The 21,172-nt window shown below is 40.0% G+C and overlaps 2 protein-coding genes and 1 pseudogene across 2 annotated transcripts; all 3 read left to right on the forward strand.

Moving 5' to 3' along the window:
• The first annotated feature begins 2,091 nt into the window (after positions 1 to 2,091).
• LOC125080184 (olfactory receptor 51M1-like) lies at positions 2,092 to 3,084 on the forward strand. Its single transcript, XM_047694062.1, has one exon. The coding sequence runs from the start codon at positions 2,092 to 2,094 to the stop codon at positions 3,082 to 3,084; it is 993 nt and encodes a 330-aa protein (XP_047550018.1).
• Positions 3,085 to 9,896: 6,812 nt separating this feature from the next.
• On the forward strand, positions 9,897 to 10,864 carry LOC125079752 (olfactory receptor 51L1-like; annotated as a pseudogene).
• Positions 10,865 to 16,312: 5,448 nt separating this feature from the next.
• LOC125079392 (olfactory receptor 51I1-like) lies at positions 16,313 to 17,251 on the forward strand. Its single transcript, XM_047692967.1, has one exon. It carries the CDS (start codon positions 16,313 to 16,315, stop codon positions 17,249 to 17,251), a length of 939 nt encoding a protein of 312 aa, XP_047548923.1.
• Positions 17,252 to 21,172: the final 3,921 nt, after the last annotated feature.

Genomic DNA, 21,172 nt, shown 5'->3' on the forward strand with positions numbered 1-21,172 from the left:
TCTAGGTCATTGCTGGGGGCACTTGGATGGCATAGTTGCTTCTGACTCTTGGTTTTGGATCAGGCCATGATCTCAGGGTCATGAGATTGAACCCTGCGTTGGGTTCAGCAAGGAGTCTGCTAAAGTTTCTCCCTCCCTCTCCTTCTGCCCCTGCCCACCTCACCCTTTCTCTCAAATAAATAAATATGTCTTTAAAAAAAAAATAGCATTGCTTTAGCTAAATTAAAAAAAAAAGTCATCGGGTGGTTGGTTGAGTACTGAACTTATGGGTAAAGAAATGAAGAGAGTACAAGGGGATAGTTCTTTCACCCTCTTGTCAAAATGATGAAGGGCTGGCACTGGTCTTCCTGAACCTTCTTCCTTTTCACCACCTCCTGCCTCATTCTTTCCAGTGCATGGCCACATGCATTATCACTGCTGCCACCCCCTCCTTGTTGCCTCTCTGCCACCTTTCTAGTCAGATTTTATTCACTGAAGATTTTAGCATTGACCCCCTTTGCTCTTTCCACTACTGATCCAGACAAAATTTTTATGGTTCCCATATTCCCTCCTTTGATCTAATCAGTGGCTGTACTCTCAGCCCCTTGACCTCCTCTCAATAAAGATTGTGTCCTTTACCATAAATTGGCAACTTGAGCCCATCCCATACTCTAGAACCCTGGTCCCTTTACCCATCTCTCACTCCTTTATGCTTTTGCTTTTCTTTTTACTCAGTTGAGTTTCCATAGTACATCATCATAATTACCCCTCTGCATACACCCTTAACTTTAGTCCGGCTAGCCTACCCTAACTTCAGTAGGAGTAAATGCCACTCTCCACATACTTCTCTTCTGCCCTTGAGCAAATAAGTGTAGTGATTAAAAACACACCAGAGTGCTGACTGGATCCACTCTGAAGTTATGAACATCCAATGGGCCTCATAACTGCCTGGAATCCTACATCTGAACGCAGTAGAATCAGATTTTATTCCCAACCACTCCATTGAACTACTATCTTACCATCAGCTAGGACTTCCTCATTGCTAAATCTTCTGGTCACTTCTCAGTCCTTTAGTAACTTGACTCCTTAGCAGCATTATATATAATCATTATATATGAAACTCACAAAACCACACTTTCCTGTTTTGTTTTGTTTTGTTTTGTTTCTCTATTCAACTGGGATTTTTCCCCCTTAAGCTATTTTAGTGGAAACTTTCTTCTTGACCTTTAAATTTCAGATTTTCCCAGGACTTAATACTAGAAACTTCCCTCTACCCTCATATTTTAGGTTTTGTCCAGGCTAATGTCTCTCAAATATGTATCTTTTCCTCAACTTATTTTGAAGTTGATATTTTTCCTAGACTGAGTTAATGAGAACAAGATAAATGAAAACCCTATTGGGGGAAGTGATTCTAAACTGAATTTTCGACACGCTTTTGAAACAACTAGATACAGATGCTCAGGATACTGCTAGATAGATGAGCCTATAATTTAAAAAAAAAGAAATTATGGAGTTATATATTTGATATTTTCAATGTATAGATGGTAAATAAACTCATGAGAACAATGATATTGCCAAGATAAATAATAAAGTGTTCTGGCCAAAAATATGCCCAGAATGGAAATGGTTAAACAATTGTTTAAGGATAAACAATAAGAGAAGCCAGCAATAGCAATTGGGAAGGAACAGAAATTATAAAAATACAGGAAAAAACTGACAGTTGCAGAAAGGGAGGTGGGCAGGGGATGGGGTAACCAGGTGATGGGCATCAGGGAGGGCACAGGATGTGATGAGCCCCCACATCAATGATGTGATGAATCATTGAACATTATATCAAAAACTAATGATGTACTATATTTTTGCTAATTGAATTTAAATAAAAAATGCTTCTATCTTCAAGGAAAAAAAGGGAAATACTAGAGAAAATCTGGTGAGTGTGGTGCTATAATACAGTTTAGAATAGCTAGCAGGGTGGTAGAATTGATAATCGTAAATTAGATGATATCAAAGATAATAATGATCATGATTCTGCTTATTATGGTGTGACTATTAGGAAGACTGAAAAATTAATAACTAGAAATATCCATTTATTTTCAGCTCCATCTCTGAGGAATGCCAGCCCAATATCCTCTTAGTCCTCAATTCATGATTTTGTCCAATATTACTCAGTTTAGCCCCATGTTCTACCTCACTGGTTTTCCAGGATTGGAAGCCATCGAACACTGGATTTTCATTCCCTTTTTCCTTATGTACCTTGTGGCCATCTCAGGCAATTGTTTCATTCTGATAATTATTAAGACCAACACTCGTCTGCACACACCCATGTACTATCTACTCTCCTTTTTGGCCCTCACTGACCTGGGACTGTCAGTGTCGACCTTGCCTACTACTGTGGGAATCTTTTGGTTCAAATCTCATGGTATCTACCTTGCAGCTTGCCAAATCCAGATGTTCTGTATCCACTCATTTTCCTTCATGGAGTCCTCAGTGCTCCTTATCATGTCCTTTGACCGCTGTTTGGCCATCTGCCACCCCCTTAGGTACTCAGTCATTATCACTAGCCAGCGAGTGATTAGGACAGGTCTGGCTGTCATATTCCGGGGACCTGTGGCCCTAATTCCTCTTGTCATCCTCCTGAAGACTTTTCCCTACTGTGGGCTTCGAGTCCTCTCCCATTCTTTCTGCCTACACCAGGAAGTGATACACTTGGCCTGCACAGATACCACCTTCAACAACCTGTATGGACTGACGGTAGTGGCATTCACTATGATGCTGGACCTGGTGCTCATCGCACTGTCCTATGGAGTCATCCTGCACACTGTGGCAAAACTGGCCTCCCATGAGGAGCAGTTCCGAGCTTTCCAAACATGCACCTCACACCTCTGTGCTGTGCTGATATTCTTTGTGCCCATGGTGGGGCTGTCTTTGGTGCACCGCTTTGGGAAGCATGCTCCACTTGCTGTCCACCTTCTTATGGCCAATGTCTATCTCTTTGTGCCTCCCATGCTAAATCCAATCATATATAGTATTAAGACCAAGGAGATCCGCCATGTTATCAGCAAGCTCCTGGGTCTTAAGAAGGTCAGTGCTGGATCCAGAGGCTAAAAATTCCCCTGGGTACCTGAGAGAAGGTCCCAAATCAAGCCAAAGATCACTAGCATTAAGAACCTACTATGAACCCCAGGTGTTTCCCCAAGATTCTTTTCCATTTCCCTAAATAAAATATATATGAGTTTCTTTTCCTGAGTTATGAGTTAAGAATATTGATATGCCCTTGCTTAAATTTTAATGCCTCCTCCTATGTAGGAGACCTAACTGTTTTCATAGCACCAAAAACTGCCCAGATGAAGACTCTGTTGAGGGTCATCATCAATGTACAAATATTAAAACTAAAACTAAATGGAACAAAAATGAAAACAGAAGAGTAAATTTAAATAAATAAATAAATAATAAATAAACCTGGCAGAGAAGAAACAAATTCACCTCAGGAAATGTACCTTCTCCCATGGATCCTTGGGACTGCTTCTCTCTTCTCTACCCAGCCAAGACCTCTTCAGTTTCTATCCTGGCTATCCTTTGCACTCTTCAATCACACTGGAAGAAGAACTTGTTACTCTTCCCTAATAGCTGATTTAGTTAGAACACTTCCATGTGTTCTCTGGATGTGTCCCTTCTGGTCCTTCTACCACTTTATTTCATTAGTAGAAGCCCTGGACCCCAAACTTGACTCATCTCATCTCTGATTTTACCTTTCCTATGGACTTTCTGAAAGTAAGCAGAAGTCAGAGTTTTCCCCCAGGCACCTCAGTGGGGAGATCTTGCATAATGACATGAAACATGGCAAAGTTGCAATGAAGGAAAATATCACAAATATTTGTAAGTCATAATCCCATTGCTCAGGAGGTTGTGGACCTAAAGCTGGCAGAGAAGATTCCCCATACTGTTGAATAAATGAGTCTCAGCATTGGGATCACTTCCTCACAGATCATTTCCTCTCTCCAATATCGGAGCAGATGCTCCCTCCTTCTGCTCCCTCAGAACCCTGCATTCCCCAGTGTAACATCTGAACATCTGTTACACAGTAATGTACTGCTTCATGTCTCAGTTTGCTTCTTTTTTTCCTTCTTTCCTTCCTTCCTTCCTTCCTTCCTTCCTTCCTTCCTTCCTTCCTTCCCTTTCCCTCCCTTCTTCCTTCCTTCCTTCCTTTCTTTTTCTTTCTTCCTTTCCTTTTCCTTTTCTTTTCTTTTCTCTTCTTTTTTTCTTCCAGAATGGATTACTAAATTAAGCCCCGTGGAGGAGTTATGCCTTGTTACATCTTGCCAGTACATTTCCATAAATACAATGACTGGCAGAGAATAGATGCTCAATGAATACATACTATTAATTTCTGGATACATGAAAGCATAAATTGAAATTCAAAACTAAGAAAGAAGACTTCTATTCTTGGGAGGTTTTTTTCTCCTTACACTCAGGAAGCCCAAGAAGACCCCCTTGTGATAACAACCCTCAAAGAGTATTCTTCACCATTACCCTAGTTCTGCATCATTCAGTCCTCTGGGCCCCAAAGCCCCCTCTGCCACAGATTATTATGACCCAGAAGCACTTCCTGAGAGTAACTCTTCATGGGTCTGGGGCATGGGAAACCTTGTATATAGTCCAGCAACCCTCCTCCCTGATCCAGGCTGAATAGAAACCTTGCTGGGTCTCTTTGATAAACTCAATTGTCACTTTCTTTCCATGGGTTTAGGAGTTGAGCAGTTCCTGGGGCCAGAATAACCATATCCTTGCCTCCACACAAGTCAACTCTCCTGGCTTTATATTCTAGCATCCCCCATCTCTTCATTTGTTTTAGTTTATATGAAGTCTGAGAGAATTCCTTTGGATGGGAAACAGATGGTTGATACTTGCTAAATTAGTTTCTGATTTAATTTTTTTTTCTGTTTGCCTAGTAAAAATGGAAAGAGAAATCGTGGTGGCAGCAGACCAGACAAAGATCCTCAGATATAATGGCTCTTGAAAAAGATATTAAAAACAGCTAGGAAAGACTGAATTATTCAAAACACAGTGCTAGCCAAATTTCTTATCCATTGTGGAAGATAAAATTTGATCCTTACCTTATAGTATACATAAAAATGTATTAAAGATATAAATGTTAAGAGGAAAACTTGAATATGTTTTAAAAAATATGAGAGAATAGATACATAGGCAATTGAAATACAGTAAAACAGAATACACCAAAAACAAAGAGGCAACACAAATCAGACTAAGAGATGAAATCTGCAATATGTATCTATATGGACAACTGATGTTTAATGTTCAGAATATGTGAAGAACCTCTATAAGTTAGTAAAAAATTTAAAAGACAGAAAATCCAATAAGAAATTAAGCAAAGATAGGAATAGGCAATGCACCTACACAAAAAACAAATATGCCAATAAATATCTGAAAACACGTTCATCTTGACGAGAAATTTGGAAAAGAAATAACAAAGAGATGCCATGTATTTCACCAATAAATTTAGCAAAACTGGAAAAAATATATATCATAAATATAAATATACACACATATATACACACATACACACATATTTTCAAACATACACACAGGAAAAATTAAAAACTATGTGGTGATTGGTAAACTCTGAAAACAGCTCTAGGGAAAGAAAGAAAGAAATCAAGTGAGCCATGTTACATGGAAGGTTTTAATTCTATCTAGAAAAAAAATCTAAGGCAAATAAGCAAAATGTTAATATTTGTTAAAACTAGGTAAGCCTAGAGATGTACACTTACTCAGGTGGTTATTATATCATTCTCTATATTTTATAATTAAAATAATCTCCCATTTAAATACAAACAAAAGTACAAAGTGAAATTTTAAAAAGAACCAAATTCTAAAACTGGATATAAATGTTCTTGTGTTTGTGTGGTATCCTGCGTGCGTGCTTGTGTGTGCACGTGCATGCATTTGGAAGGCCTTTGGAATCCCAGCCGTTTAGGCTTAGGAGGCCCTAAGGAGTACTAGAGTCTTTCCAGTCCTAAAGTCAGGCACCCCTTTTACATGGGTTCCATTCTGAGCTTTAACGGAAGTCCACATAGCAGGCCACACCACCAAATAGCAGCTGTGAGTCTCAAAATGGTTTTCCCATACTGAATGGAAGGCATACTGAAGGAGAACGTAGAATGTGGATTTAGATTACAGATTAAGTCCCATTTTTACCACTTATCAACAAATAGGTCACAACCATCTAAATTTATTTTCAAAATGAGAAAATACATACAGATAATGATATTTTAAAACTCCTACCTTTCTGGAATTTAAAATACAAATTAAAATTTTTAATCTTGTTAACAAACAAATATTAAAAATTCATAATCAGGCATGAAGTGAAAAAGGGATTTCCATATACTGGTGTGAGAGCATAACTTGATTTGTCTTTTATAGAAAGCAAGATGCATTGAAAGACTTAAATGTACTCAGATCCTGTGTCTCAGAAGCACGACTTCTAGAAATCTATCCTACTGAAATAACTGTAAAGGAAAAATAAAGTTTTTAGAATGTATGCTCCCTGAGGATGAGGATTTATCTTTTTTTGTTTGGTCACAGAGTTATCTCAGCACCTGTGCTTGTGCTGGACTTCCTCCCTATTCAAGACAAGGGCCTGCATTGCTGAAAGAAGTTCAAGTAAAAACAAACAAAGAAACAAATGAAAAAAACTACACAATCACACAGCTTCTCCTTAACTTCTTTGGTACAGAAGTGAACTCCTTTACTTTTAAGCTCATAGAATTTCTTTACTCATGCAGTGTCTATGTTATCAACCCCTCAAGCTCCCTCTTCAGTAAAAAAAAAAAAAAAAACCACACACAAAATAAAACTCACCAACGCTAGATTTGTTCACACATATGGCCCATTCACCAGCACTGATTCTATGCTCCCACATGCAAAGCTCTTTACAAACGTGTCATGTTTTTTAATATCCTCATGTCTCCCTAAGACTTTGAAGCTAGCATTGTGTTTGTAAAATACATATTTTTATGTAATTAAAACATGTTTTTCAGGTACTTGAAATTCACGTGATTTTATAATGTCTTGCTTTGTGTCAACTCTGAGACTTCGTCGTTTCCCTCGCTATCTGGAATGTTGGATCCAGTGTGAGAGACATTAGTAAAGAATACCTGTTACATCTTTATAGTTCCTGTGAATCTTTTTGGTTTTTTACTCTGTCAGGAAAAGTTAGTTATTTTTCAAATTTGTCTCCTGCAAAAGACAAATGACTTTCTCAAAAGCAGAGATTGTGTTTTTTTAATCTTTGCACTTAAGTATATGTCCCAAAGCTTGTAGTGTCTAGATATTTGCTGAATGAATGAGCATGAGTAACTACCTGGTGGGGAAGAGAATCTCAAAGGGAGGCTGGACAGAGGAAAAGAGGATCACGGAGAAGAGGACTAAGGGTCAACCAGTAAATTTTCTTGCAACAATAACAGCTAGTGGGAGAAGAGAATGAAGACTCATCAGATTGACAAAGTATTTAATGGTGGTACTGAAGGGTCACTAAGTTTCTATCAAAGATAAATGGGGTGCCCAATGACCAAGTTCTGGGAAGACACTGATCCCTCTTTCATTTTTACATGTCTACATCCATCTAAGGAGTTTCCTTTGAGGGCCTAAGACCCAAGGGAAAAGGACAGAGAGCCATATAACTGCCATTGCAGCAGATGCAGACGGGCATCCTGATCAAGTCAGAAGAGACTGGGGCAGGAAGTGAGAAGTGCTGCAGGACTAGGGAAAGAAGCCACAGACAACAAGAACCAGTAAGTTGTTGAAGATTGGCAGAGGCAGCCAACGGAGTGACCTCTCTGGTACCTGTTATCTAAAAAGTCTATAAGTAGGGTGATAGGATAGGGCAACTTCCAGCATTATGTCTGTCTTCAGTATGTTATCTCCCAGTGACCTTTTGGATTAGAAACAGAGACCAGAATCTGTTCCTGGGTGTTTATTTGCAAACATGGCAGCTTCCTGGTTAAAATATGAAACTGGCCCTGGTACATGGAAGGCAGGGAGAGATTGAAGAAAGAGGCAGTCCACTCCAGATTGGTAGATGGCAGGTCTGGTAAGCAAGGGAACTTATATATAAGGCATGTCTTGGACACCACAAGAAAAGTAACTCTCTGCACCCACCACAAGAATCTTAACTTGGTTCAGCCACATATACCATCCAGATGGGCTCAACTTCTTTATTTTACTGATGAGGATACAGAAGCAAGTATTATATCAGACACCAAGATCTAGAATAGAAGGGCTTGTCTTATGAGCACCTCGCCAGGTACCCCTGTTTTTAATTTTTAATAAACTAGTTTGAGCAAGGAACAAGCTTTGTCATTACTGCTTCTGTTTCAAGGTACACTATTGATCTGCTTTTTTTGCAACACCTATTTCAGAAATACTACTCTAATAAGTTGCCCTGATTCATTAAATCTGTATCAGGTCTCCAGCTTGATTTTGGAGGAGAGATAACCTTTAAAAACATGGAGATGAAGGAAGGAAGGAATAAAGGAAAAGGAAAGGAAGAAAGAGAAAGAGAGAAAAGGAAAGAAGGAGGGAGGGAAGGAGAAAGGGAGGGGGAGGGAGAGAGAAAGAACGAAAGAAAGAAAGGAAGGAAGGAAAGGAGGGAGGGAAAAAAAGAAAGAAAGAAAGAAAGAGGGGAGGAAAGGGAGGAAGAAAGTAGCAGACATGTCAGTGGACTCTCAAATTTGATTTGAAAATAATGAAATTCCTGGGTGCCTGGGTGGCTGAGTCAGTTAAGTAACTGACTCTTGGTCTTAGCTCAGGTCATGATCTCATGGGTCATGAGATTAAGCCCCACGTTGGGCTTCCCACTCATAAGGGGGTCTCCTTAAGATTCTCTCCCTCTGGGGCACCTGGGTGGCTCAGTGGATTAAAGCCTCTGCCTTCAGCTCAGGTCATGATCCCAGGGTCCTGGGATCAAGCCCCGTGTCGAGCTCTCTGCGCAGCAGGGAGCCTGCTTCCTCCTCTCTCTCTCTGCCTGTTTCTCTGTGATCTCCATCTGTCAAATAAATAAAATCTTAAAAAAAAAAAGATTCTCTCCCTCTGCCCCTTCCCCTATGCACACCCTCTCGTGTGCTTTTTCTCTAAAATGAATAAATAAATAAACCTAGAAAAAGAGAAACAAAGAAAGAAAGGAAAGAAGGAAGGAAGAAAAAAAGTAAGGAAGGAAGAAAAATGAATAAATTCCAGGAATTAGAGTGAAGGTAGCAGCTCCAAAGATGTAGACAGTGTAGGATGAATTAGTGTGACTTTCCAGGGACCTGAGGTGCTTGAGGGATGAGGTACTGCAGAGTGAGTCATGGTTCTTTAAGAGGGGTTGGGTTTGGAGAAAAGCAGGGTATCTCTTCTCCTGATCCTAGGAACATGTGGGCAGGATCTCGTAATGGCAATAAGGATATAAAGTGGAGAACAGACTGAATGCGGGAGCTCTCTACATGCCTTCTTGATTTGTTTAGACAAATTAGATAGAATCTCTTCTACAGGAAAAGCTTGAAGGGGTAGGGTCATACAATTTGGGAGTAACAGAATTTCAGAGAATCACAGCATTCTGTTAAGGTCAAGCTCTATCTTTCACAACTGGTTAAGAACAAAAGTAGAGAAAACTTGTTGAGGCTCACTATCATGAGGTAAGTAAAGGTTTGGTTGGGAATAAGAGAAAGAAGGGGGGAAGCAGGAAAAGGACAGGTTGCTTGTGTAGGCAGTGGTTAATCAAGAGGTCACTGAGTTCACAGTGTGCAGAGAGGCCAAACTAGCCCCCAGGGGATTGGTGTTCGGTGATAGGAGTGCTCATGCTTAATGGCCTAGTAACCTCAATATATTACCACCTTTTCCTAGAATGAACAGACTTGAGAATGAGGACATCTGCTCCACCAAATGACAATGTGAGCTTCTCTACATTTCTGCTGACAGGCTTCCCAGGCCTGGAATGGGCTCACTGCTAGATCTCACTACCCATTTTTGTAGGATATTTGGTGGCCCTCGTCGGTAATGCTAGCATCTTGCATCTGGTACAAACTGACCCTTCTCTCCAGCAGCTCATGTACTACTTCCTGGCCATCCTGCTGTGACAGACTTGGGCCTGTGCATGTCCACGCTGTCCTCTGTGTTGGGCCTGCTGTGGTTTGATGCCTGGATGGTGGGCCTGGTGCACTGTGTTCTGCAGCAGCACTTCCTTCACTCCTTCTCCTTCATGGAGTCAACCGTACTATTTGCTATGGCCCTGGACCACCTGGTAGCCATCCGGTTCCCACTTCGCTATGCATCTGTGCTCACCGGTCCTTGCGTGGCACTGGCCAGGGCTGTGTTGGGCATACGCAGTGCCGCCATCACTGCAGCCCCCTCACTGAACCTGCTGAAGTTTGACTACTGTCGCCGAGGGGCGCTCTCTCATGCCTACTGCCTTCACCAGGACATGATCCGCCTGGCCTGCTCAGACACACGCTTCAGCAGATTCTATGGGCTGTGCATCATCATGCTGGCCATGGGCTCTGATGTCCTTTTCATCCTGATCTCCTACTCTGTCATCCTCTGTGCTGTGCTGGCCATCGCCTCTGCCAAGGAGAGGCTAAAGGCCCTCAACACTTGTGTCTCACACATCCTGGCTGTGCTCTGCTTCTATGTGCCTGTGGTAGGCCTGTCCATCGTGCACAGATTTGGGCACCACACCTCGCCCTTGGTGCACATCCTCATGGGCACTATCTCTGTGCTTTTCCCACCCCTGATGAACCCTATTATCTACAGCACCAAGATCCAGCAGATCCGTAGGGCCATCCTCAAGGTGGTTTCACTGGGGAAGATACAAATGAGACACTGGCAATGAACTATAGTGATTCAAAATAAGGAATGAGTTAACGCTTCTTTATTAAGCCTTCATACCACAAAGCAAGTTCTATTTACCCACTTTAGTTTGACTTGACTCTACTGTTAAATCAAAAAAAAGTCTATGCTCATTACTATGTATGTATATACTTATAAATATATAGCCACTACTTTCTTATATTAAAAAATAATTATAATTTTTTTTTTACTTAAATGTTTACATGTTTGAAGTGATTTTTATATTTGCTCCTCTGCTGATTTGGTAGAACTCTAATTCCATAAAAATGTCATTAGTTATAAGTTACTCTGATGATGTGGAGAGTTAAATCTTCACTTCAGATTCTTTGGATTAACAAATGAGTTTATTAATTTAAACAAACGAGTATAATTCTTTAAAATATAATAATTCTATAATATACATTCATCAGGGATAACTTTAGTGTGTATCTAAGAGGAATTTTCCAATGTTGCTTTTTTTGGTCCATATCATAGTCTGGGACAGAACTAAGTCTAGGGGAGGCATAAAAGCCTAATTTATAGGATGCCTGGGTGGCTCAGGCATTTAAGTGTCTGACCTTTGATTTTGGCTGATATTTTGATCTCAGGGTTGTGAAATTGAACCCTAAGTCTGGCTCCACGTTGGGCATGGAGCCTACTTAGGATATTCTCTCTTTTCCTCTCCCTGTGCCACCCCAACTTATATGTGCTCTCTCTCACTCTCTCTCTCAAAACAAACAAACAAACAAACAAACCCTAATTTATAACCAGGATGAGAAAAAATGGGGTTGACAGTGTGTCAGATCTGTAGGTAGTGGTATGACAGAAGTATGTCCTTGAGTCAATAACCTAAGGAAAGAAACCCCAGATCCAAGTACAAGGTGCAAATTCAACAGGCCTCTTAGATCATACTTTGCCTGTTTCAGTACAAGGCAATTTCTGCTGTCCCAAAGTACACAGTAATGTCACTGACCAATAAAGTTTAGGATATAAGACAATTATCAGAGTATTTTAAAAGTATCTTTAAGCAAACATATACTGTCATACAATACATGGAATTATAGAGAAATGCAAGACATTCATGCACATATACAGACATGAATGGATGTTCACTTCCACCTTATACTCAGATATGAGGGTCCTTTCCTTGGGTTAGTGACTCAAGGACACTCCTCTGTCATATCAACATCTACATAAATGTACATTCAATGGTAAATAAATTCGTGGGAAGATATACATGCTCATAGATTCGTGCAAACTTGCAAATATAATTCTACATGAGGGAATGTGGTTATGCATACATACACACACACACATGCACACACATACACACAGGCACATATGCACACACACATTTCAGATGCACATTCACATGAATTTACACACTTGCAAATGCACATAAAAGCATGCTCACATAGGCATGTATATCCACACACCCACACACTCATGCACATCTTGTATATTTTCTTAGAATCTGACTTCTCTTTTCCCCAGAAGGCATGTCCTGGGCTCCTCTGCTCTTGGCCCAATTATTCCTATAGGCCTCAAGGACACAAATTCTTCTGAGGCTGATTTGCCTGTGTCACCCAAGGGACTGACTGCCAAAATTGAGGGAATGAGAAGGCTAGTTCTGAAGTCATGATAAATAAGAAGGCCAGTCAGCTTCTGCTTCCAGGTAGTGAGCTAGAGACCAGGTCTATGACCAGCTATCTTGAAGGGCAGGTAGGCCTGCATAAAGGAGGAGTGAGTTGGCCTGAAAGTCCAGTCTATGGGATCAGGAGGATGAGAAATCTGTTCAGGTGAGCAGAACCTGGGGTTTTCTTTCAGAGATGCAGTTTATTTCCAGCACGGGTTTTATGTTCCCCTTCCCTCATATCATGAAAGACCCCTTCTGGCAGGACACAGTCTTTTATCCAGAAAGCTTCACTGTGGCAGAGAAATACTTGATCTCTTTTATTCAACTTTTCTCTGTTGATTCAGGAAAACTGGGGCAGGAAAACCTCCATTTTGTCCCCAGATCCAAATCTTTTAAAACTAGATATCTAATTCCTTTTTAAATCTTTGTTTCTTAAACCTATTCACTATCCTCTCCTTTACTTCCATGCCAATCAATAGTCCTTGTCCTCTCCATCCCAGGCAGGCAGCCACATAGCCTGTAGGGCCTGGTCAGTCTTTTTTTTTTTTTCCAGTGTAACAGTATTCATTGTTTTTGCACCACACCCAGTGCTCCATGCAATCCATGCCCTCTCCAATACCCACCACCTGGTTCCCCCAACCTCCCACCCCCCACCCCTTCAAAATCCTCAGATTGTTTTTCAGAGTCCATAGTCTCTCATGGTTCACCTCCCCTTTCAATTTTCCTCAATTCTCTTCTCCTCTCCATCTCCCTTGTCCTCCATGCTATTTGTTATGCTCCACAAATAAGTGAAACCATGTGATAATTGACTCTCTCTGCTTGACTTATTTCACTCAGCATAATCTCTTCCAGTCCCGTCCATGTTGCTACAAAACTTGGGTATTCATCCTTTCTGATGGAGGCATAATACTCCATAGTGTATATGGACCACATCTTCCTTATCCATTCGTCCGTTGAAGGGCATCTTCGTTCTTTCCACAGTTTGGCGACCGTGGCCATTGCTGCTATAAACATTGGGGTACAGATGGGCCTGGTCAGTCTTAAACCCAGCTCCTCCATGACCTGTGCTTTTCACGGTCCTTCCTCCCCATCTAGCTGACTCATCCCCTCTCCCATCCCATTTGTTACCACGGTCTTCCTTGTATCTCTTTTGTTCAAGCTTCCTTTCTCTCCTTTTTAACTACAGTTTTACCAGTATGATTTGGCAAGTCACTTAAAATGCCAATTCCTCATTCTTCAAAGTTGTAATATGTGTTTGAGTGGGTTGTTTTGAGTATTTTGAGGATAAGTTAGATCACCTCTATACAAAGATAACATAGGGCACCCTTCCACAGTACCTGATACATCATACTAAATCAATGTGTTTTTTTCCTTGTAAATTCTAAGTTAAAATTACCAAATTCTAAGTAAGAATTACCTTTTCCCTACCAAATGTCAGGCTTTAATGTCTTCTTCTAATATTTCCCTCTCAGTGCACACACCTCTTTCATCAGCATCGATCTCTGATTTCCTACAGTAATGGATTTTAAGTAGTTAAATTTTAATTACTTAAATTCCTACACAGTGAAGTAAAGGGATATTACATGATTTTTCTGTCTTCAAAGAGGCTCTCATTTGATAGAAGAAGACAAAGTTCTTCCCTGGCTTCCTGCCCTAAGTTCCCAGCCTAGACTAAATCACCATACATCAATATGTACCTTCTTTATTGTTCCCTGCCTCCCTGTACCCCTTCCCTTATTAAGCCATGGTTACATGCTCAAAATATAGGCTCCATGTCTTCTTTGGAAGAGCTTATGAACAATTAGGAGAAGGCACACAAAAAACTAAACAGAAACACAGGGGACAGAGTGATAGATTAGGGGAAGGTGCTACTGCAGAAAGTGGTTAACCACATGCCCAAATGAGAAAGACATCATAGGATTGACATCTGAGGCAGATGCTCTCAAAGAACAGTGCAGGTTGTATTTGTTTTTTGTTTTAAGATTTTTATTTATTTATTTGTCAGAGAGAGTGAGGGAGCACAAGCAGGCTGAGTGTCAGGCAGAGGCAGAGAGAAAAGTAGGCTCCCCACTGAGCAAGGAGCCCAATGCTGGACTTGATCCCAGGACCCTAGGATCATGAACTGAGCCAAAGACAGAGGCTTAACCAACTGAGCCATTTAGGCATCCCTGCATTTGTTTTAAAATACAACTTTTAGTTGAGCTATATGCTGAAGTACTTAAGAAAGGGAAGGCAGAAAAGAAAAACAAAGTAAACAACAACAAAAACAAAACAAAAATCACAAAAATGACCAGGATGGAAAAGAGGAGTTAGGGTGTGTCAGGATTTGCAGACAAGTCAAGTTAAGCAGGTGGATTTCACAGGAGTTTTGTCATCATTAAGAAGTGTGCCATTCAAAAAGGATGTATGCATGGGATGTAAAGAGTTTTCCTTTATCTTAAACAGTGCAGGGGAACAAAAATCATCATTCCTCTTACTATTTTAAATTGATGGATGACGCTCAGATGCCACTGACTTCCTCTCCACCAGACCATTTTGAAGTGCCAGGGGGCACCATGCATTTTAAAATCAGCTTCCTATATAGGTTGCCTTTCCAGGCAGGCTTTCAGAAGCCATCAGCACTATTGAAGTGGACCATCATGAATAAAAAGACTTGTTTTGGGGGTGCCCAGGTCAGTTAAGTGCCTAACTTTTGGTTTCAACTCTTGGTTTTGGCTCAGGTCATGATCTCCGGGTCATGAGATCAAGCCCTTTGTCAGGCTCCACACTCTTCAGGGAGTCTGCTTGGGATTCTCTTTCTCCTTCTGCCCCTCCCCTAGTTCTCTCCCCCTCACTCCCACACTCCACACACAACCAACCAAATATATATATATATATATGAAAAAATATTTTAATAAAAAGCTTTTGTTTTTATATGTGCAGTTTCAAAAACTTGGTCTGAAGGGACTACTCTGGGACTACTGCCCATCATTTCCATAGACCACAGTAAGTATTGATTAAGCATACTGTGTGTGGATTGACAATGGGAGAGCAATTCTCCATTGGGCAGAATACTTCTTTCCATTAATAGGAATTCCAGTAGGCAAAGTATTTCTCTTCATTAACCTTTCTAACATTGACTTTTTGTGTGCTCTGCCCCACTGTGGGTAAAAGCCAAAATGATTGTCCAGAAGGCTGTAGAAAGAACATGGAGAACTGAGACCATTTTAGAGCTGTTTTATCCAGTAAAACTATGTAAGTCTGTGTCTCCAGTGAAGAGCATTCTTCAGTACCGCTCAGAGTGGCAGAGATAGGCATTTAGAATCTTTATCTCCTGAGCAATTCTCTACTAACTTTGAAGTAGTTTTATTCTAACCCCTGTCCCCAGTGATTACTTAAAATCCAACATTCTTTAACAGGGAATTTAGGGAATGTCTGACACATTATAGCTTTCTTTGTATTAGTGTCTTTCCAATGATGTCTTTTTAAAGCTACACAATGCCATGTCTTGATAGAAACATGGAAAACATTCAATTCCTACCAGATAAACACAGTGAAACCACAGTGGAGATTAGTTTTAAATATGAGTGATAAAATATTCTACCAGATTCCCTTATTCTAGAGATAAGCTTATTTGCAAGTATGACTCCACATTTTTGTTTCGCATCGAAGACCAAAAGGAACTGGTAATGAATGAGAGGAGGGACCTAAGTTGGCAGATCATATGAGGCAGAGGAAATTGCAGGCTCTCTTAGTTTCTAATAACTTTCATGTGTCTCACCCCAGGTTGTGTCTTTGGCACCCGCCAAGGTCAAAGTACTCAGACTCCATAGGAAAATGTTCAACAGCAGTAAATTCAGCCCCAAATATTTCCTGCTAACTGGTCTCCCTGGTCTGGAGGCCCTGTACCCTTGGTTTATCTTCCCATTCTGCTCCATATATCTCGTGGCACTTGTGGGCAATAGCCTGGTCCTGGCAGTGATCAGGAAAAACACCATTCTGCACCAGCCGATGTACCTTTTTCTAGCTATGCTGGCCTTTGCAGAACTTGGCGTCTCAGTGTCTACCCTGCCCACTGTGTTGGGTATCTTCCTTTTTGGTGCCAATGAGATCTGCTTTGAAGCCTGCCTTTTGCAGATGTTCTCCATACATTCATTTTCCATCATGGAGTCTGGAGTTCTGCTGGCCATGTCTGTGGACCGCTTTGTGGCCATCTACAAGCCACTGAGGTACACCGCCATTCTGACCAGATCCCGTATTGCTGCTGCTGGTGCTACACTTGGACTGAAGAGTGTGATGCTCATGTTTCCACTGCCCTTCCTCCTGAAACGTCTGCCCTTCTGTGGTCACAATGTCCTCTCCCACTCCTACTGCCTTCACTCAGATCTAATCCAGCTGCCCTGCGGAGATACACGTCCCAACAGCATTCTGGGGCTTTGCATTGTTACTTCCACTTTTGGGCTGGACTCGCTGCTCATTGTCCTCTCTTACGTGCTGATCCTCTACACCGTCCTGGGCATTATCTCTGGGGAGGGGCGGTGGAAGGCCCTTAACACATGCGTGTCACATATCTGTGCCGTGCTTGTGTACTATGTGCCCATGATCAGCGTGGCTCTCATGCACCGCTTCGTGAAGCACGCGGCCCCTGCGATCCGTCTACTCTTGGCTAATGTCTACCTTCTGGTGCCTCCTGTGCTCAACCCCATCATCTACAGTGTTAAGACAAAGCAGATTCGCCAGGGGTTAATCCAACTCTTTCTTCTAAGAAAGCAATAACGGGGTTAAGGCCAGTGAGATGTCACCCACGAGCCAGTCCTTTTCATCACCAAAAGTGGTCCAGGGAAGCACAAGACACTCATCACCTTCTCAAAGTCAGAAAGCTTGATAAGGCTGCATGTTGATGAATGTATTGAGAATTCATATTTCATACACAAGAGGTCATAATCTAAATCTGTATTGTATAGTATTTTGTCAGCTCCTTTGTTACATGTGTCAGCTTAAAAATGCATCTACTCTTTCATCCAGAAATTCCAGTTCTTGGCACTGCCCTAGATTTATACTCTGAGGTTTGTTTATGAACACAGAGACTTGAATAAGAATTTTCACTTCAGGGGTACCTGGGTGGCTCAGTTGTTAAACATCTGCCTTCGGTTCAGGTCGTGTTCCCAGGGTCCTGGGATGGAACCCCGCATCGGGCTCCCTTCTTCTTCCTCTCCCACTTGCCCTGTTTGTGTTCCCTCTCTCCCTGTCTCTCTGTCAAATAAATAAAATCTCTAAAAAAAAAAAAAAATCTTCACTTCAGCAATGTTTGAAATAATATAATAGTAATAATAAAAAAAACCCTGACTGGCCATCAATAAGTAAATAGTTAAATGACTTGATATCAGCCCACAAATGGAGTATTCTACAGCATAAAAAAGACTTGGATTGATAAGCATTCAAAGTTTAAGCAAGAGATAGCAAGGTACACACTCACATATTTGATAACACTTTTTATAAAACAATTTAATCATATAAATATCAGTTTATGTATTCAAAAATACATGCTACATTGATAATAATAATAGCTTCTTTTGGAAGAGATTGTGATGGTGAAGAGAAGAACAAATAGAATTCTTCCTTGACCTGTGTTATTTTAAAAAAATAAGAATAAGGTATTCCACATTTTCCTTCATTATAAAAATATATAGCTATATGTATACAGCTGTATATAGATGTGTGTATATATATATATATATATATATATATATATATATACTGAAAAACTGTTCAAACCTTAGAATAATTAGAAGCAAACTAGATACTAAGAACAAAGCCCTAAAATTGAGAATAAGCTCAGAAGGAATAATTTTGTAAATCAGGAATCTGTATTGTTCTTGAGGAATATGGAGGGAGGAATAAAACTAATTCTTCCTGCAAAGCCCTCATTGGAAAAATCTATTGTACATGGGCATTGAGATGATGAAGTGGAAAGCAGAGAGCATAATTTGCTAATGCTAAATATCCTTAGTCATCCTGAGAATTTGAAATGTGAAATTCCAGAAGATGTGCTAAGTTGAAGTCTTTGCACCTGGAGTATTAGTAGGGAAACATGGGAGGGGCAGATTCTGAGAGGTGTGTTTTCCTTGTAGGGACCTGGATTTACAAATGTCTCTCTCCCTCTCATGAGAGAAGCTGTCCCCCCCGCTCGAATTCTTGTTGTTTGTCTCATACCGTACATCATAATTGTAATCAAGTAATTGTCTTTATACTGTTTTGTACTGTTTTATTTTTCTACATCCAGTACATATTAAGTTCAGTAAGGTAGGATGATGTCTTTTTGTTCACTAGGAATATACTATTTGATAAATGCTTGGTGATGAACAAATTAATCATTGAGTGAATTAATACAAGTCAACAAATACTTCCTTTACCTTGTGATTTTCTGTATGTATGAATCCCATTTGATGACAATGTATCCCTATTATTCTTTCTTTCCCCTCTGTTTTCTGCATTGACTACCATTTTTCTCCCACTCTTACTTTTTCAGGTTCTCTTTCTAAAGTCAAAAGATATGCTCCTGGCAGATGCTAAGGCCTTTAACTTCTCAGTAAAACATCAGTGGTTTCAATGCAAAATCCATCCTCAGTCCCAGGACATGCGTTTAATTAAACATTCCCAGTAACATTTGGGAGACTCTTGGCAAATGCATGTGTCGTTTAATCTTAATCATATATAGAAAAACTATGGTAATATTTTAGATATGGTATGTGAGATACGACTACATTTGGAAGAAAGTTTGAAAATAGGTTTGGTTTTGCTTTTGTTTTAGGTTGGTTGGTTTGTTCATTTGCTTTAATCTATCACACCCCAACCCCGTGGGTCCAACCAACCTCATCAGGTCCAAAAGACCTGACTTCCTTTTTAAGATAACAGGTATCTCATCATTGTCCCATTGCTGGCATTTTCATTTTTGTCAAAAGCAAAATTACAGAATGCTTTCAAAAAACAAAAGCAAGGAAAATGAAAAGGATTTTTTTAAAAGAAGCTTGTATCTTAAAGATAGACAGACAAAAAGATAGATAAATATATGATAGATAATTTTGGCTAAAGTAAGAGAATACATGATTAAATGATCATCTTTAAAATGCACATAATTGTAAACCTGGCGATTCACAGACCTGTACCCCTGGGGATAAAAATATATGTTTATAAAATAAAAATAAATAAATAAATAAATAAAAATAAAATGCACATAATTTACATAAAATTAAATCCTTACACATGGCACAAATGAATTTGTAAAGTATTAGGATTTCACTCATTTCAATTTGGAATAGAAAAGCTTTATGTGATGTGCAGAGTTCCAAAAGTATACTCTGACACTCCAGCATTCTCAGCCTTCTATGAAATACAGATTATGTAATTTCTGGTTTTTCGGTAGAAAATTATAGCCTTCACTTTTAAAATCATAATCCCATCCCAGTGCCTCATCTAAAATATATTTACCTCAGCAAGATTTTTATATAAAAGTTGCAACAAAACTTAAAACAAAATTTGAGGGCAAATATTTCTCATGGAAATTGGAAATATTGCCCATTCCATTAGTTGCAATGATCTGAAATGCGTCTTTCTGAGAAAGGTGTGGCGTGTCCTTACTTGAGAAAAATAGTTAATAAATACATTCTATCTAGCTTCTCATCTTCAATGTTGGTGGGTTTAATCCAATTCCACATTGCTCACTCCATGGTGTCTCTTGACCTCTACAAGCCTATTTTCTGACTGCAGATACTTAACTTCCAATTCCTTATTTTCTTACTTACACTAGATTTATTTGACTTTGATAAGGCCATGTCTCACTTGGTCCCTGCATTCTCTCCGAGTCTGTCAGCTCACTGCCAACTTCATACATATCTGAATCTCATCTACCCACATATCATTTAATGCATTTGCACACCTATCACACAAAACTTTCTTCTCTCTGGTTAAACCAGCAGCACAAAAAGTTTATTTTAAGAACTTTTTTAAAAAGTCCTATAAAAATGGGTAATGGTGAATTTTGAAGCCAAGTTTGTTTGTTTTTTTTTTTTTTTTTCCTTGCTGGTCAGAAAATTAGCCAATGAACCAGCCATCCACAAATAATCGAAACTCATGTTTGGTTCAGCGATTTTAAATCCTCTTTAACCCTGGTCAGGAAAGGCTCACTCTGCTAGCTCTCTGCAGTCATCTTATGCTGGAGATCTTTTTTTTTTTTTTTTTTTTTTTAGTATTTTATTTTTATTTACTTATTTTTTTTAATTTTATAAACATATATTTTTATCCCCAGGGGTGCTGGTCTGCGAATCGCCAGGTTTACACACTTCACAGCACTCACCATAGCACATACCCTCCCCAATATCCATAACCCCACCCCCTCCCCCCATCAACCCTCAGTTTGTTTTGTGAGATTAAGAGTCACTTATGGTTTGTCTCCCTCCCAATCCCATCTTGTTTCATTTATTCTTCTCCTACCCCCTCAACCCCCCATGTTGCATCTCCTCTCCCTCATATCAGGGAGATCATATGATAGTTGTCTTTCTCCAATTGACTTATTTCGCTAAGCATGATACCCTCTAGTTCCATCCACGTTGTCGCAAATGGCAAGATTTCATTTCTTTTGATGGCTGCATAGTATTCCGTTGTGTATATATACCACATCTTCTTTATCCATTGGTCTGT

The sequence above is a fragment of the Lutra lutra genome, chromosome 10 (assembly GCF_902655055.1).
Source record: "Lutra lutra chromosome 10, mLutLut1.2, whole genome shotgun sequence".
NCBI classification, from domain to species: Eukaryota; Metazoa; Chordata; class Mammalia; order Carnivora; family Mustelidae; genus Lutra; species Lutra lutra.

Coding starts and splice junctions, on each gene's coding strand:
- LOC125080184 (XM_047694062.1), top strand. CDS start 2,092: ATGCCAGCCCAATATCCTCTTAGTCCTCAATTCATGATTTTGTCCAAT.
- LOC125079392 (XM_047692967.1), top strand. CDS start 16,313: ATGTTCAACAGCAGTAAATTCAGCCCCAAATATTTCCTGCTAACTGGT.